This window comes from Sorex fumeus, unplaced genomic scaffold, assembly GCF_029834395.1.
Source record: "Sorex fumeus unplaced genomic scaffold, SorFum_2.1 ptg000063l, whole genome shotgun sequence".
NCBI classification, from domain to species: Eukaryota; Metazoa; Chordata; class Mammalia; order Eulipotyphla; family Soricidae; genus Sorex; species Sorex fumeus.
The window spans coordinates 70167320-70185732 of record NW_026606120.1 but is presented as its reverse complement, the minus strand read 5'-3'; the positions used below and the strand labels follow the sequence as shown (position 1 = coordinate 70185732).

At 56.7% G+C, this 18413-nt stretch overlaps 1 protein-coding gene across 3 annotated transcripts; it reads left to right on the top strand.

The window, feature by feature from the left end:
• Positions 1-5035: 5035 nt before the first annotated feature.
• Positions 5036-16417, top strand: SGCA (sarcoglycan alpha). Of its 3 annotated transcripts, none has more exons than XM_056127698.1 (11): positions 5036-5071; positions 5334-5379; positions 6737-6856; positions 6954-7108; positions 7287-7359; positions 7845-8043; positions 8389-8551; positions 9812-10020; positions 10148-10174; positions 15860-16041; positions 16255-16417. In XM_056127698.1, the coding sequence occupies exons 2-10, from the start codon at positions 5343-5345 to the stop codon at positions 16038-16040; spliced, it is 1164 nt and encodes a 387-aa protein (XP_055983673.1). In that variant the 5' UTR covers positions 5036-5071; positions 5334-5342; the 3' UTR covers position 16041; positions 16255-16417. The 3 variants fall into 3 exon arrangements, with proteins under 3 accessions (XP_055983673.1, XP_055983675.1, XP_055983674.1); XM_056127699.1 differs by lacking the exon at positions 5036-5071 and adding an exon at positions 5085-5172; XM_056127700.1 differs by lacking the exon at positions 10148-10174.
• Positions 16418-18413: the final 1996 nt, after the last annotated feature.

Here is an 18413-nt window from a genome sequence, read left to right as displayed (position 1 = left end):
GACACAGACGGGCAGAGACAGAGCGGGAAGCTGGGGAGACAGGTGCAGATAGATGGCCAAACGAGGAACCACAGCGCTACTGAGGCAGGGCTTTGGGGAGCCATCAGGTCAGGGACTGGGGGGCCCTCCCAGCTGGGCTGGCAGAGAAGGGTGATCAGGGTCCACATTGCAGCCATCTGACTCTCTACTTCCCCCGGAAGCAGCTAGGGAGGACTAAATGGGGAGCTCATTGTGAATACCAATCAAAGATGTTTAAAGTCATAAATTCATGGGACTGGAGCGATTAGATGGCCATAGGGTGCTTGCCTTGCATGTGGAAGACCTTGCACCAGGAGTGATTCCTGAGAACATAAAAGGGGAAAACCCTGAGCAGAGCCAATGCCCCAAACAAAAACAAAATCATGGGCCAGAGTGATAGTACAGCAGGCTCGGCATTTGCAAGCACCCAACCTGGACTCGATCCCTAACATCTCATATGGTCCCCCGAGCACTGCCAGGAATAATTCCTGAGTGCAGAGCCAGGAATAATCCCTGAACATCGCTGGTGTGAACCATAAAGCCAAAAAGCCAAAAACAAAACAAAAAGCCCCCCAAAATCAAAAACAAACAAGCAAAAAATACACCAAAGTCATAAATTTGTGATTGTACTCCTAGATAAAACTTGGGCTGGAGAGATAGTTATATAGTGGGTAAGGTCAGGTGCTTGTCATGCACATGTGGGAATCAAGTTTGATACTGTCACTAGATATGGTCCCCCACACCCTGTCAGGAGTGAGAGATACAGACTCAGGAGGAAGTCCCGAGCACAGCTGGTGATGCCCCCTCCCAACAAAGCAAAAACAAGCAAGCAGTTGCTCAAAGTTTGCAGGATGCTAGAAAATCAACCTTTTTTTTTTTTTTTGGCTTTTTAGGTCATACCCCGCAATGCTTAGGGGTTACTCTTGGCTCTGCACTCAGGAATTACTCCTGGAAATACTTCGGGGACCATATGGGATGCCAGGGATTGAACCCAGGTTGATCCAGTACAAGGCAAATGCCCTACTAGCTACTACTCACTGTACTATTGCTCCATATCCCTCAACTCAGTTTTTTGAGATTCCTAATGGGAGGGGGTGGCTCATAACTTGCACACAGCTGCATCCTCGACAACTTTGGTTCAGTACCCCACACCAACATCTGTTCTCCTGGGCATCACCAAGCATCACTCCTAAACACAGAGCCAGGAAGAGCCCTTGAACATCACTCTGTGTAAGATGTGATCCAGTACCCCCACCCCAGAATTGAGGGAAAGAATTAAGAATTGATCTTATCTACTTGAGCATAGAGCCAAGGAGTAAGCACAGAGCACCGCTCGGTATGGACCCCAAACAAAAACCTGATCTTTCCATAAACTGTCCCATGAAGAAACTGAAAGATACGGGAGAGGCAATTTGTCTAGCAATGTTTTTCAATTGTTTTGGGGTCACAGCCAGAGATACGTGGTACCACCACCATATGTGGTATTAGGGAAATCGAACTTGGTCAGTCCCATGTAAGGCAAGTGCCTTATGAGCTGTTCTGCTCAGACCCCAAGAATCGTCACTTTGAATTATTAATTGTGATTTATTTGGGAAGTTTCCCTGTTGGTGCTCAGGAGGCCCCAAGGGTGTCTCCCAGCTGTTCTTGGCCAGCCAGACAGGCAGTCTCCAAATGCAGAGTCAGAAGTAAGCCCTGAACACCACCGGGTATGACCCCTAACCCTTCTCCCCCAATAAAATTTCCTTTTAGAGGGATTGGGAGTGTGGTTCAGTGGCAAAGTGAATGCTTTGCAAGCATGAAAACTCGGTTTGACAAGAATGGCCGAGATTAGTACCAGGAATTTTACTCCATGGCTTGGAGGCCAACCACACATGCTAGGGGAAAAGGGAGCTCAGATAGAGAAGGGAACGCCAAATAAAGGTGTTGGGAGGATCCTCCCAGGATGGGAGAAGCATGCTCAAAGTAGACTGTGGACCAAACATGATTGTCACCCATTGCCTCTTTTGCAAACCACAGCACCCAATAAGAGAGAGAGAACAAAAGGGAACGCCCTGCCACAGAGGCAGGGTGGGATGGGGGGGATGGGGGGTGGGAGGGATACTGGGATCTGTGGTGGTGGGAAATGGGCGCTGGTGGAGGGATGGGTATTTAATCATTGTATAATAGAAACCCAAGCACAAAAATGTGTAAGTCTGTAACTGTACCTCATGATGTCTCACTATTAAAAATTTAAAATAAAAGAGAAATTCATACAAAGTACTTATAGCAAGTATTATAATTAATAAATAAAGACATAATTCACAAAAAAAAAAGAAAACTGGGTTTGAGCCTAATACTAAAGGGGGAAAAAAATTAAGGGACCAGCAGTCAGAGAAATGTGGTAAGGACCAGCATAGAAACGCAAGTGTCAAAATTGGGGAATAAGCTGGTTCCCTCTAATGAAGAGACCTATCAATCCATTGTGATATGTATACCTTATTTACATTCTCATTCAAATAAGAACACTGTAAAAAAACACATTTTTGAGATACTAGAAATGTGATATTTATAGATCTGATACTAAGGAATACTACTAATACTAATACTAATACAAATAATTCAGTGCTTGAGGTCACACTTGGCAGCACTTAGGGGCTACTTCTGGCTTTGTGAGCAGAGGTCACTACTGGATGGCAGTCCCAGGGGGCCATATGTGGTATCTGGTAGCAAATTGGTATTGGCTGCATGCAAAGCAAGTGACTTAACCCCTTTAACTATCTCTCCAGCCCTGACATTAAAGAAGGGCTGGAGCAAAAGCACAGTGGGTACGGCATTTGCCTTGCACACGGCTGACACTGCCGACTCAGGTTCAATTCCTCCGCCCCTTTGGGAGAGCCCAGCAAGCTACTGAGAGTATCTCGTTTGCACGGCAAAGCCTGGCAAGCTACCCATGACGTATTCGATATGCCAAACACAGTAACAACAAGTCCCATGATGGAGACATTACTGGGTCTGCTCGAGCAAATCGATGAACAACGGGAGGACAGTGTTACAGTGCTACAGCAACATAAAAATCTGATCAAATGATTAGGTATATGAAGTATTGACATGTGCATGAAGTATTGACAAGTGGAAGTCAGTGGGGGAGAAACGGAGAGTGGTCCTGAGTTGATCTGAGTGACGGACATACGGAAGCTCAATGCACTGTTCTGTATACTTGTATTAAAATGTTTTCCAAAATACCTTGAAAGGCCCCGCAGCTCCCTCCAGGCCCCTGTGCTTGGGGAATGGTCTGTGTGTGACACTAGCAATGTCCTCCATACAGTTCTGAGGAGGGGTCCTCTCAGAGTGCCACAGGAGACCCTCAGGGATGTCCTGGCAGTCAGGAGGAAGGGCCTGGTGGCCAGGGCTAGGGCATCGCCTCTCTGAGAGGCCGAGGGTGTGAGTTGGTGGCTGCAAAGTCAGTGGGGAGGGTGGAGAGGGCACTTGGAGTGCTGAGGGGCTGAGACTCTGGGCAGCTGGCCCGGCCTGGCACCTCGGCCTGCCTCCCCAGGGCCCTCTCCCTCTCTCTTCGCTGCTAGAACTTTCCCCCTCTGGCCTCCCCCTCTGAGAGGCCTCCAAGGTGACATGGGGACAAAGCACAGGGGCTGTGAGCCAGGGAGAGCGCTGACTCTGAAATTGCGGGCTCTCGAGGACAGAGGTGATCAGGTGGGGAAACCAGCTGGTCTGGTCGCGTGTTAGTCTTGGGAGTGGGGCGGGAGGTGGGGGTGGGGGGCGTCCTTTATCACAAGGCCCAGGAGGGCTGGTCACACAGCACCAAGAATTTTGGAATTGGCACTCAGAGTTCCCAGCTCCTTCTCAGGGGCCCGGAGAGCACGCCCCTCCACCTGCTCCCAGTGGGAAGCTCCAGACAAGAAGGGTACAGGGGGCCCGGAGTGATAAGCCAGCAGGTAAGGCGCTTGCCTTGCACGCAGCTAACTCGAGTTCAATCCCCAGCGTCCCATATTGCCCCCTGAGCACCACCAGGAGTGATCCCTGAGCTCAGAGCCAGGACTAAGCTCTGAACTCAGCCGGCTGTGGCCGGAAAACAAAACAAAACAAAACAAACAAACAAACAAACAAACATCGAGTCTTCGGTAGAAGAGGGGTGCCAGGAAGCTGTGTCCTGCCTGCACATGGCCGACTGTCAGCACCAGCCAGTGCTTTGCAGACTCCACTGGTAGGCAGTGAGGACGGGGGAAGGCCCACCTGTGTCCATCCTCAGTGCTGTGCTCTGTACAGGGGGCAGAAGCACATCTGCCTCCCGGAACCTCACCCTATGTGCACCCTGAGCCCAGAAGCTGGGCTGAGTCTTGCTGCAAGCCCATGACTGGAGCACCAGGAGCCCCCAGCCCCACCTCAGGTTCCCCGGCCCCACCTCAGGAGCCCCCAGCCCCACCTCAGGCCCCCCAGTCCCACCTCAGGCCCCCCAGCGCCACCTCAGGAGCCGCCAGCCCCACCTCAGGAGCCCCCACCTCAGGCCCCTCAGCCTCACCTCATGCCCCCGGCCCCACCTCAGGAGCCCCCAGCCCCACATAAGGAGCCCCCAGTCCCACCTCAGGAGCCTCCAGCCTCACCTCAGGCCCCCCAGCCCCACCTCAAGCCCCTCAGCCCCACCTCAGGAGCCCCCAGCCCCACCTAAGGAGCCCCCAGCCTCACCTCAGGAGCCTCCAGCCTCACCTCAGGAGCCCCCAGTCCCACCTCATGCCTCCAGCCCCACCTCATGCTGACAATCCAGGGACACGCTGGGTTCCCCATCCCTGAGTTTCCCAGAGTGACCCTCAGAGCCAGCAGTTCTCGCTGGCCTCCAGAGGGGCAGGTGCCGCCCAGGCCACTAGGGGGCGCTCAGACCTTGGCTAGAGGAATCAGATCCAGCCCCGCAGCCCTGGCCTGGCTGTGCTAGGAGAAGAGTGGTGTGTGTGTGTGTGTGTGTGTGTGTGTGTGTGTGTGTGTGTGTGTGTGTGTGTGTGTGTGTGTGTGAAGGGAGTGACAGGGCCTTTCGGGCGAAGGCTTCAGGTCAGGAGGGCTTGTGCCTGTAAGCAGGCTGTCAGCAGGGGTGCAGAGTGGGGCCGGGGAGAGCTACCGGAAGGTACCGGAAGGACCTCAGCGTCTGGGGGACTTTGGAGGGACCCAGAGGTCAGGATCATGGTTTTCTGTCCAGTCGAAGGATAAAAACCCCGGTTTACAAACACACTCTGGCCTGGGAGGGGGTGATTGGAGGGGCCTGGTCACGTGGGCACGTCCACCCGGGATTCCACCCTCCCTCCCCTCCTCCTGTCCCTGTCACTCACCCACAGGCCTCCACCATGGCTGCTGCCCTCTTCTGCCTTCCTCTCCTCCTGGGTAAGTTCTCCACTTCTGGGGAAGAGATGCCACTGTGCGGAGTGGGTTCAGGGGTGATGAGATGGAAGGAGGGGTGCTCCTGGGGGTGGGGCGTGGAAGCAGAAGGGCCCAAGGGGGGCTGGGCACTGGTGGTGGCTGGCAGACGGGGGTCCAGAATCTGGTCAGGGCTGGGAGCTGTGCTCTGGGGCTTGGGTGCTGGGCTTGGGGTGTGGGAGCTGGGCTTGGGGTGTGGGAGCTGGGAGCCTGAGTGTTGGGATGCCCTGGCGGAGAACACAGACTGACCAGGTTCTGGGCCCTTTAATGGGCCGGTGCCTGGAAGCTTGCTAGGCCCAGGCTAAATTTGGCCCTGGGAGGGAATGTGGGCCCTGCTGGGCGTGGGATCCCCTTGACACAGCTCCTATTGGCTGCTAGAATGGGCTCTATTCCTCTGAGTATTGGGGGGCAGAAGGAGTGGCTTCCCCTCGTCCGTCCCAAGGCTGTTTGAGCACCCGCACCTCCCACCACCCGGACGCCCCCTCTATAGCGTGGCCGTTTCTGTGTTGTTGGAGCCACATTCCGCTATGTGCAAACAAACGCCACACCCGCTGTTCTCTCTCTGCCACCACTATCGCATTTTATGAAAAAAAGAAAACTTTTTGTTTTGGGCACAGCCAGTGGCACTCAGAGCTTACTCTTGGCTCTGCACTCAGGGATCACTCCTGGCAGGCTTGAGGGACCACATGAGGTGCCAGGGATCAAACCTGGGTTGGCCAAGTATAGGCAAGCCCCAGTATATATTATCACTCTGCCCTGCCCTCTGATCTATCACTCTGATCCTTTCTAAGGATATTTTTTTTCTTCAAGTGGCCTTTACATACTCACACAGGTGTGAGCGTGCACGCGCGACACACACACACACACACACACACACACACAAGTGCACACACCGCCCAGGCATCATCAATCCCTGCCCACTATGACCCCCAACAGGGGCCTAAAATAAGGGGGCTTCCATGAATCTAACCAAACCCACATTTTTGGATCCTGGTTGATCCTGGATCCAGCCCAGTGAGGTGGATGGCATTTTGGGCCAGAGAGATAGTCCAGTGGGTAACACACTTGCCCTGCACATGACCAACTATGGCTCCATTCCGGGAACCATGTGAGTCCCCCCAAGCACAGAACAAGGAGTGATCCCTGAGCACCCCTAGGTATGGCCCTAACAGATGGCACAGTCAGGGTGCCCACCATCCTTTCCTGGGGGCTGGCCAAGCCCACCTTCTCTCACATCCTTCCTTAGAGGCACCAGGGATGGGGGAGCTCATCCCTGGCATAAGACTGAGGCTAACCTTGTTTGGGGGTCCTGGGGTCCTCGCAGGCTTCCTGGTGGGGCTGGGGGACACCGAGGCCCAGCAGATCACCTTGCAGGCGTCGGTGGGTCGCATCTTTGTGTATACCTTAAGCCCTGACACCTTCCTGCAGCTTCCTGAACATGTTGGTGAGAGGCCTGTGGGCCTCTGGCCCTGTGGGGGAGGGTGCAGGGTGGGAGGAGGCGCCTGCCCTGTGTTCTCTGATCCCTTCCCCCCTTCCACCAGCTGTCCCACCCGGCGTCCCTGTCACCTACCACGCCCACCTCCAGGGACACCCAGACCTGCCCCGGTGGCTTCGCTATACCCAGCGCAGCCCCCGTCACCCAGGATTCCTCTACGGTGCCCCAACTCCAGAAGATCGAGGCCACCAGATCATCGAGGTACCAGCAGGGACCCCTGCCCCGCTGTGGGTTCTGTGGTGGCTGGGCCCACAGCTCATCCACCTTCACATGAGACCATGCAGGTCATGGATGTGATTTCTGGCTCCTGGGCAGGGCAGGGCTGGGTCCTCACCCGCCTGATCCGGCGGCACCTCACTTCTCCTTGCGCCCACCCCAGGTCATGGCCTACAACCGGGACAGCTTTGACACCATCCGGCAGAGGCTGGTGCTACTGATTGAGGACCCAGAAGGTATTACCAGCCCAGCCCCGGCCTGCTCCCCACCAGTGCCAGTCTCGGGGCTCTCTGCTGGTTGGAGGGAGTCAAAGGGGGCTTTAGAGGGTGGCAGTGCCCTCGAACAACTTGCAGGTGTGGGAGCAGGAGCGATAGCACAGCAGGTAGGGTCTTTGCCTTGCTTGCAGCCGAACTGGGTTCGATCCCTGGCATCCCATACGGTCCCCTGAGCACCGCCAGGAGTAATTCCTGCACACAGGAGTACTGCTGAGCATCACCAGGTGTGGCCCAAAAAGAAAAAAATAGAAAAGACTTGCAAGTGCTTTCCTGGGACTCTGCTGAGTTTAGGCCTTGGGCGGGTGTTGGTGGTTGCAGGTTTGGGGATCGCGTGTGAAGCGTTTGATGTTAGTGAGATGTGGGGAGGCACCTGGGAGGCACATGACAGCCTCGCCTCGGCTCCGTGCAGGCCTGGGTGAGCCTGAGGTGCTCCCTGGTCCTCCCAGGTCCCCTGCTCCCCTACCAGGCTGAGTTCCTGGTGCGCAGTCACGATGTGGAGGAAGTACTGCCCTCCATGCCTGCCAGCCGCTTCCTCAATGCCTTGGGGGGACTCTGGCAACCGGGGGAGCTCCAGCTGCTCAACATCACCTCTGCCTTGGATCGTGGGGGCCGTGTTCCTCTTCCCATTGAGGGCCGAAAGGAAGGGTAGGTATGCCACCCAAGAGGGCTTTCTGGAGGAGGAGGCAGCAGTTTGCTTTGGGTCTGGGTGGTGGGCATAGGATGTGAGTCTCCTTGGCTTCCAGGTGAGGTTTTGCCTGTCTGTCCCTCCCTTCCCATGCCTACCTGCACGTCCCAGCCTCAAATGACTCTTGATTTCCTTCTGGATACTTCCTCCCCTCCCACTCTCCCTTCCTGGACCCAAACCGTAGTGACCCTGAATGTAGTACTTCCTCATGGACATGGTCCCGGACCCTAAGGAGACCCCATAAGCCCCAATATCTAGCACCCAGTGACAATGCCCCATTTGGTGACAGTTCCTTCTGTACCCAGGGTGTACATCAAGGTGGGCTCGGCTTCCCCCTTCTCCACTTGTCTGAAGATGGTGGCATCTCCCGATAGCCACGCCCGCTGTGCCCAGGGCCAGCCTCCACTTCTGTCCTGCTATGACACCTTGGCGCCTCACTTCCGTGTCGACTGGTGCAATGTATCCTTGGTGAGGAGAGACCCAGGGCTGGGGGCTACACAAGGCCTGTCCCCTCTTCCCCTCCAGCCCTGCTTTTTCTGTCCCAGTCACTGTCAGTTCATGTGTCTTGAATTGTTTGCTGTCTCTCTGTGTCTTGGTGTCTCTTGTCTCACACACACACACACACACACACACACACACACACACACACACAATGAAGTTCTACCTTTTGCCACAAGAGGGCAGCAGCAGCAGAGTCCATGGTCTTGTCAAGAGTTGTGTCTGCCCTCCACTGGACCCAGTTAAGAAGTGCCCGAGGCAACAGCTCCAACCATTACTCCTCTGGCTCTTCACCCTTCACCACCGAAGGTCCCTTTAGGTAGGGAAAGGTGGTGGGTGATGAAGGACGGAAAAGCAGAGTCCCATCTGCCTCCTTAAAGAGCCCTGCCAAGCTGCCTGCTAAGGCTGAATTCTTTGTTGTCTGTCTTTGTGTCACTCCCGCATTATGAATCAAAAGACATCACTGTCACTGTCCTCCCGTTGTTCATCGACTTTCTCGAGCAGACCCAGTAACGTCTCCAGTGTGAGACTTTGTTGTTACTATGTTTGGCATATGGAATACGTCACAGGTAGCTTGCCAGGCTCTGCCGTGTGGGCGAGATACTCTCGGTAGCTCGCCGGGCTCTCCGAGAGGGGTGGAGGAATCGAACTCGGGTCAGCCATGTTGGCTGCGTGCAAGGCAAATGCCCTACCCGCTGTGCTAATGCTCCAGCCCTATATGAATCAAAATCCCTCATTATTGCTCTGTGATATTGAGTCTAGGGGCCCTCACGCCCCAGCTGGGACTCCCCTTACCAGCTTGGAACCCCCCCTCATAGAGCCCCCCAAGCCAGCTAGGTTCTGCTTCTGTGCCAAGGCCTGGCCCTGTCCTTGGGGTTCGTTCTGTGCCTAGAACTAAACCAGCACGCTCTGTTGCCCATAAGCGCCCGGGAGACAGGCCTACTGTTTTGCATCCCATCCGTGCAGGGGAGAAAACAGAGGCAGGCAGGATGTCAGCCTAGCACAGCCCGGGCCTGAGTCGGGATTTGAACCCAGGCAGCGAGTGGAACGCGAGTGCTGCGTCCTCCCTGACCATTGCCCAGCCTCACCTTCCCCAGAATCTCCCTCCTGGCTCTGAGCCTGCCGTAAGCACTGGAAGAGGCCAGGCGCAGGGGGGCCTGAGGAGCCCTCGTCCCCTAGGGTCTCTGCGGTGGCTGCTGGCCCCGGCTCAGCCCTGGACTCTCTGAGCAGGTGGATAAATCTGTGCCGGAGCCCGGGGACGAGGTGGCCACCCCTGGGGATGGCATCCTGGAGCACGACCCATTCTTCTCCCCACCCACCGAGGCCCCGGACCGCTACTTCCTGACCGACGCGCTGGTCACGCTCCTGGTGCCTTTGCTGGTGGGCCTGCTGCTGGCCGCTCTGCTGGCCTATGTCATGTGTTGTCGGCGGGAGGGCCGGTGAGTGTGGGCACAGGCGCCCTCGAGAGTGGGGGCCCCCCAGAGCAGGAGTTTGGGACTCAGCCCAGCCTGCCACCAGGAGGGCTGTACGTAATGTCTTCTCTCCCCTCCCTTCATTTCTCCACAGGCGCAAGAGGGACCTGGCTACCTCTGAGTGAGTAGAGGAGAGGGGGGCTGGGAGGAGGCCCTGTCCCCCAGATTGCCAAAAGGGACCCTCCAACCCCCACAGGCAGCTGACCCACCAGATTACTCTAGGACCAGGGGGCATCCTCACTTATCCTCTTAGTCTTTTTCTTTTTGGTTTTGGGGCCACCCTCGGCAGTGTGCAGGGCTTGTTCCTGGCTCTGCACTCAGATCACTCCAGGTGGGACTCGGGGACCATATAGGGTGTCGGGGATTGAACCCTGGTCAGCCACGTTCAAGGCAAGAGTCCTTCCCAATGTAGTATCTCTCCGGCTCCAGCTTTTATTAATTACCTGAATGCGGGAATCCCTGCAGAGCCTAAGGTGGACAGGGCAGGAGACACCACTAGCCCTCAGGGGTCTGCATCCTCCCTGAGGGAAGGGGTTTGAGAAGAGACTTAAGGGACTGCCAGCAAGTGTGCACACAGGCATGTACACATGGACACACACATGCACACACATGTGCATGCACATAGAACATGTGTCTACATCTACACATACCACAGGCATATGGACACACATGTGTGCACACATGCATATAGGCACACACATGTAAGCAACATGCACACACATGCATACAGATACACACACACACGCACACACGTGTACACACATGGCACACATAACGCACACACATGCACATGGCCGCACATACACATGTGCACACACATGTACACACATGGCACACATACATACACACATGCACACATAGGAGGTGCACGCACACACACATGCACACACTCATGCAGTGCCAGGAGTTTTACCCCAACCCATGACCTTTTTCAACCTGAGCTTGTCCACCTGCAGGACCTTCTTGACTAATGTCTGCCAAGGCTTTTTCAGTTCTTCCAGCTTGTTCCCCATCTTGGGAGGAAATTCCAGGTGCCCCCTACTCCCCCATCACGGCCCAGAGCCTGATCCCGATCCCTTCCTCTGTGCCCCCCAACCTCGAGCCTCAGAGATTGCAGGACACAGGTGTGAAATAAGCGAGGCTTCCTTTTTAATTTCACTGCGCCCAGTCCCGTGGCCGGTGCGCTGCCCGCTTGCCTCTGGCTCCTTAGTGGCCGCAGCGGCGTCTGGCTGCCCTGCGCGCCCCCTTGGCTACACGCTTCTGGCCCTGTTTGGAGCCTACTTGCAACTTGGCCTGCCTGGACTGGCGCTGCCTGGGCTGTTTCGCTGACTTTCGCGGGGGCCCCTGCCGTTTCTTGGCCACGAGCTTGGACTTGGAGGCGTACTTTTTGCCCACGCAGAAGGAGCCTGAGGAGCCCTTCCCGGTCACCTGCCTGAGCAGGCCTTTCTCCACCAGCCGCTTGAGCACCAGCTTGAAGCGCCAGGCGTTGCGGGTCATGTTGTAGCCCGTGATGGCCACGGCCTTCTTCAGGGTGGCCAGGGAAATGCGGTTGTGCACGCCCTTGTCCTCCAGGATTCTGAGGATCACCTTGGAGAGGACGGGCTTCCTGCAGGTCTTGGGGTGCCCAGGCTCACTCCTGCTGGTGCTTCCCGATGCCCCGGCCTGCCGGCCTGAGCTGGCCATGGTGGTGGTGGCCAGGGGCCCGGAGGGAGATGGCAGCGAAGTATCCTTCTGCATCTCTTCCTGGGCTGGCTCAAGGGAACTGGGCGTGAGGACCTCCAGGGTGGCGGCTGGACAGCTCCGCTGGCTGGCTCCTTGGTGGGTGAGGCGTGTCCTGCTGCCTGCTCCCCGCAGAGGCTCCCTTGCAGGGCTGTGGGGCGCTTGGCCCCTGCCTTCCCCTGGGTGGCCAGAAGGAGGACCAAGGATGATCACCCACGGCTGGTCCCAACAGACTTATGCCAGGAACGCAGGAGATGGTGAAGTTATCCCTGTAGTGACCTCAGGGTCACATTGTGAGGTGGCCAGAACCCTGTGGGGGTCACAGAGGCCCCATTGTTGCCTCCTGGAAGGGGCAGGAGGCCAGAGGGTGGCCAGCGACTCTGGGAGGTGGTGCCCGTGGGTCCAGGAGGGGAGATGGTGTGGGAATGCACATAGTTGGCGGCTGGTTTCCGGGTGCCGAGAGACCCCATGGCAGGGCAAACATCTGAACCCTATCCTTCCCGTGCACGGTATTAGGGAATAGCCACAGTTTTAGAATCAGAATTATGCGCCCCAGTGACAGCCTTCAGGACTCTGCACGGAGAGCAGAGATCATGCCTGGCTGCTGGATTGACTCACATGAACTTCATTCCTTGGTCAAATTCCTTCCTTCCTTCCTTCCTTCCTTCCTTCCTTCCTTCCTTCCTTCCTTCCTTCCTTCCTATTTTTCTTAATATTTGTGACATACATCATTTTACTGAGGGTGGATGTAAACTCTAAGGAGAACGTGGGATTCTCTAGTGAGAAAGAGGCCCGCAGGGCTGTGTCGTGGGCCTGCCCCAGCCCCAGCCCTGGCCGCTTTTCAGCTTTCATTCCTGGCGTCTCTGTATTCTACACATTGGAGCCTTAGCTTTATGCCATGTCCTTCCCTGCCCCCCTCATTGATGTGCGTTTGACCTGTGGCCCCCTGGGAGTATTCTGGAAGATTTGGGGCTTCTGATTGAGAAAGAAAGATTGAGAGTAAAGGAAGAGAAATCAAGTTGGGATGCAGCGGCTCCAGCACCTCTGTCGTCAACTTTCTAGTCACAGCAAGTGAAAAGACATTTACTCATTTTCACTTTTTTACTTCTTGGGGGGATGGGGGAGCACACCGGCTGTACTCAGGGCTTATCCTGATTACTGCACTCAGGGATCACTCCTCGGGCTTGGGGGCCATCTGTGGCACTGGGCATCAAACCTGGGTTGGGTGTGTGTAAGGCAAATGCCCTGTTGTCCCTCCTCTCCACCCCCCTACTTTAAGGTATTTCTTTGAAAAAAACTTTCCTCCTTGATATAATTTTTGGGATCAGTGGTGATGTCCATTTTACAAGGAGGATGTTATTCCTCAGACATTTGAGCCGCTGCCAGAAGGGACTGGTGGTCCTCATCCCTCAGTGAGTATATTCCCTGGCTGGAGTCCCCACAACCAACTCTCCTGAGTCCTTTTGGAGACTCCGATGGGGTTTTGGGCTGCCCTTGGTGATGCTCAGGGATTACTCCTTGCTCTGTGCTCAGTGATCACTTCTGGCAGTGCTTGGGGAACTGAATGGGATTCTGGAGATTGAATATGCAAAGCAATCGCCTTGCCCTCTGTGCTATCACTGTGGCTCAAGCCTCCTCCAATTTTGAATCAATAACCAATTTACCATTTACCGCCCTGCGGGTTTGGATTTTGTGTTGATTTCTTTCTACAAGAGTCAATTTTTCCCTTGTTTGATGTCTACCAGTTTTTAAGTGTGTTCAGTATTTTTCAAACGCTGTGAGATTCTGCTGCTCGCTTTCACCGGTATCCAATTTTAGGGGTGGGAATTGGGCCATTCCCTGCAGGGCTCCAGGGCTGTTTGTGGCTCAGGATCGACCCCTGCCAGTGTTCAGGGAACCCTTTGTGGCGCCAAGGATTTGATGTGGAGTTGGTTGGGATGCAGGTAACCCGTCCTCTTCCCCCAGTTCTTTTCTTTCTTTCTTTCTTTTTTTTTTTTTTGGCTTTTTGGGTCACACCCAGCGATGCTCAGGGGTTACTCCTGGCTCTGCACTCAGGAATCACTCCTGGCGGTGCTCAAGGGGGACCATATGGGATGCTGAGGATCGAACCTGGGTCGGCCACATGCAAGGCCAATGCCCTACCCGGTATGCTATCGCTCCAGACCCTTCCCCCAGTTCTGATACCCACTTCTCCTGGCCAGAAAGTCCTCCAGGCTGGTCCTCTGGGGCATGATGGAAGAGGCAGGGCTGGAGGGGTTGTATTGGTGGTGGGGCGCGTGGAAATGAGACCACGGGCCACGCCAGTGTGCGTGCACGTGCGTGTGCATGTGTGTGCACATGAATGTGCATGAAGGAACATACGTGTGTGTGTGTGCGTGTGGATTTTGCAGCCCTGCCCTTTCCTCCCTCCAAGTGCTGATGTGGACGACGGCAGGGCCAGGCACCGCAGGTCTGGCTGCAGCTCCTGCTCTGGAAAAACAGCCCCAGAACATTTCCCCACCTGTGTGCGCTGCCAGAGTAATGAGACCCAGATGTGGGGCCAGGGGCAGGGAGGGGCTCTCACTGCTGCGTCTGTCTGCCGCCCCCCTCCCCATGGGGGAGGAATTTCCCCACCGTCCTGCCAGCCACAGCCTCCACAGGCCGCCGGCCTGCCCACTCTCCTTCCTCTTGACTGTTTCTTCTCTAAGTTGCACTTGGATAGCCCTGCTTGCAGATTCCAGAGGAAGAAAGAGCTTATCCTGGCCCACCGCAGCCTGGCAGGGGGACCCCACCTCCTCCAGCTGGCCAGGCACGATGGGTAGTGGGGTTCTCTCCCATAGCTGAAACCCAGGGCCTGACACAGGCCAGTCAAGTCCCCTCTCGCTGGCCCTCAGCAGCCCTGCCCCCACTGGTCATTGTGATGGAAAGGCCACCTGGCCGTCAGCAGCTGGCCTGGAAAGTTGTCTCCAGGCAGGGCCTGTGAAGGTGGGTGGATTTTTGTGGGGGCTTGGTTCGTTGATCAGTGGGCCTGCTGTAGTCATCAGATCACCCTGATGATGATCGCAGCATCTGAAGGTCCCACCCTCTTGGTACATGCGGAGCTGCAGGACGTGCGAAGTGCTGTTCCCGGCTTAACACATCTGATTCCTACCAGTGGAGGAGACTTGGGGACTGAAGTCCCCTGCCCCAGGTCATGCAGCCAGGAAGCAAGGGGGTGTGCCCCCGAACCCAGAACAAGTCCCAGCACCTGCCAGTGCTTCTTTACCGCTGACCCTGGCTGGCTGGAAGCCAGCCTGGGGGGATGGTCCATGAGAGTAAGGAGGAGCCAGGGAGCCTGAGGGAGAGGGGCCGGAGCCGTCTCTGGGGACCCCAAGCATGGGAGACCTGGGCTGGAGCTGGTTCATGCTGGGGGCCTGGGGAGCCCACAGACGGGGAGGGGGGCGGCTCAGGGCTGGAGGCAAAAGGATGAGCAGCCTGCAGGACCCAGGGGCCTCTTCCTGGGGGGAGGGTGCAGGGAGGGGGGCTCCATGAGGAGATAGTGCTGGGGAGGGAGTGGAGAGCTGGAAGAGCCAAGAGGCCCTTCAGAACCGAATTGAGGGCCAGAGCAATAGCACAGCGGGGAGGATATTGGCCTTGCACGTGGCTGACCTGGGTTTGATCCCCTGCATCCTGTATGATGCCCCCCGAGCACTGCTAGGAGTGATTCCTGTGTGCAGAGCTAGGTAACTCCTGAGCATCACCAGGTGTGGACCCCAAATGCCCCCATCCCCAAATAACCACCACCCCCCCGGCAAAAAAAGAAAACCTTCAATTTATAGCTGAGCCAAGACTGGCCTCCGGAAAGAAGCCAAGAGCTCTCCTCACACCAGCTGGGTCTGGGTGCCCCAGGTCACCTCTCTCCTCAGACTCCGCTGCTATTATTATCTTTCAAAGAGCAAAGCACAGACCTGGAGGGGGCGGCCAGCCTCATGGGCTCCAAAGCGCTTCCTGTGTGTCCCCACCTCCCCTGACCCAAGCGGAGAGGACGAGGACGCCTGTGGGGTGTCTGGAGGAGCCGGACTGGGCGGGGAGAAGTGGGAGCTGACCCATGTCCACCCTGTGCCCCCAGCCTGCAGATGTTCCACCACTGCACCATCCGCGGGAACACAGAGGAGCTGCGGCAGATGGCGGCCAGCCGCGAGGTGCCACGGCCGCTGTCCACGTTGCCCATGTTCAACGTGCGAACGGGCGAGCGGCATCCGCCCCGTGTGGACCTCGCCCAGGTGCCCCTCATTCTGGACCAGCACTGAGGTGGGCCCGTCTGGCAGGGTCAGATACCTGGGTGTCAGTGGGGGCAGGTGCTGGGGGCTGGGCCACGCACTGCTTTGCTCCATGGGGCGCTGCTCAGGTTGGAACCCCCACCCTGCCACCAGCCCATGTCTCAAACCCTCAGCTGGAGGCTCGGGGTGGGAAAGCCCCGAACCCAGGGCCTGGGCCTCACCCTGTTTCCTTCTGCTTGCTCAGCCTCCTGCCCCGATCTCTGCCTCTGGCTCTCTCCGTGCACGAGGCCGCTGCTGCTGCCAAGGCCACGTCCCTCCTCGTCCTCTAGAGCCTGACCCGACGGACCCCAGGCTTGGAAGAAGATAGAGGTGGGGGTGGCAGGGGCTCTGGGTTTGAGACCCTCAGAATAAAGCCCTGCAGCTCTGCTCAGCTACTGCAGTGGTATCTTGTCCCCTACTCCTTTTCCGTCCCCTCCTCCCCCCGCTTGAGTCCTGAGCAGGGCCACAGCCCAGAGAGCGGTGACTGGCCCCAGCCCCTCAGCAGAGGTGGTCTTTGCCGCTACCCCACCTTCTGGAGCTTGGGCACACTCTGGAAGCAGGAACAGGGGCGTCCCGAGAAAGCATCCCTTTGTCTGCCCTGCAGGCAGAGAGCCCGTCAGGGTTGGCCCTCGAGCTGGCCCCCGCGCCGGGATGAGGACCTGGCACCACCTGGAACCCTTGCCTGGAGGAGTGTCCCAGCAGTGGGGGTGGCCCCTGCTGGAACCCAAGGGTGCGGCAGCTGGAGCAGGCCGTCTGCCCACTGCTCTGCTCCCCACTCTGTGCTCCCTTGTCTCTCTCTCTGCAGCGTCTCCCGCCCTCAAGCCCTGACTCAGTTCTCCCCATGGGCTGCCTCCCCACCCCGTGTCAGGCTTCAGGCTCTGCCTGGGATCCTGCAGGGCCCCTCCGGAACTGTGTCTGGGAGCATGGGAGCCTGGCGAAGTCCAGGGACGGAAGAGCTGGGGGAGGGCTTGACTGCGGAGGACACCGTGCTTGGTCTGGCATGGACGTGCACATGCCCGGCACATGCACAGCACACGCACGCACAGCACACACAGACATATACACAGCACAACATAGTACACACATGCACACACAGCACACACAGCATATCCAGCACATACACAGCACACATAGCACACACACACAAAGCATGCACAGTACTCGTACACGTATAGCCCATATGCACACACAGCACACACACACACACACATACACACACAGCACACACACAGAGCACCCTCCACCCCCTGAGGGAAGGGATTATTCCACTGCAGCCACATTCTCCTCTCAGTTGAGGACAAAGAACCAAGGTGTTTACCCAAGACACACTGGATGCAGCTCCACCACTGCTGTACCCCCAATGCAGCCTCGCCCCTACTGTACCTCCAGAGTCAGCCTTACCCTGCTTAATCCCCACATGCAGCCTCACCCCTGCTATACCCCCAAGATGTAACCTCCTGCTGTACCCCCAGATGTAACCTCACCCCTGCTGTACCCTCAGATTTAGCCTCACCCCTGCTTAACCCCCAGATGCAGCCTCACCCCTGCTGTACCCCCAGATGCAGCCTCATCCCCACTGTACCTCCAGATTCAGCCTCACTCCTGCTGTACCACCAGATGCAGCCTTACCCTATTGTTCCCCCCGATATAACCTCACCCCTGCTGTACCCCCAGATGCAGCCTCACCCCCACTGTACCCCCAGATTCAGCCTCACCCCTGCTGTACCACCAGATGCAACCTTACCCTGTTGTTCCCCCAGATATAACCTCACCCCTGTTGTACCCCCAGTTGCAGCCTCACCCCTGCTGTACCCTGTATGCAACCTTAGTCCCGGTATACCCCTGGTTCACCTGAACCCTAGACATGGCCAACTCCAGACAAGTCTTGCCACTTCCTGATGGCTAAGAAGGGTCCGTGCCAGATCTGAGACTTGGTGCCATAGCCCTTGCCTCGTGCCCTGTCCTGTGCACATTGGGGGAGGTGCTCGGGGTCATCCTAGCAGTTCTAAGGGGAGCTTGTGTAGCCAGGGATTGAACCCTGGAACTCCTTTATGCAGTGCACGCACTCCGCCCTTTGCGGCATCTCCCCACGCTCCCTTACTCACCCAGGGACCTGTTTCACAGACCCCAGGAGCGCTGCCTCTCAAGATTAAAGGGACTTGGGGGCTGGAGCAATAGTACAGTGGGGAGGGTGTTCGCCTTGCACACGCTGACCCCGGTTGATTCCCGACATCCCACAGGGTCCCCTGAGTACCGCCAGGGGTGATTCCTGAGTGCAGAGCCAGGAGCAACCCCTGAGCACCGCTGGGTGTGACCCAAAATGAAAAAAAAAAAAAAGATTAGAGTGGCTCAGTTTCCGGGCTG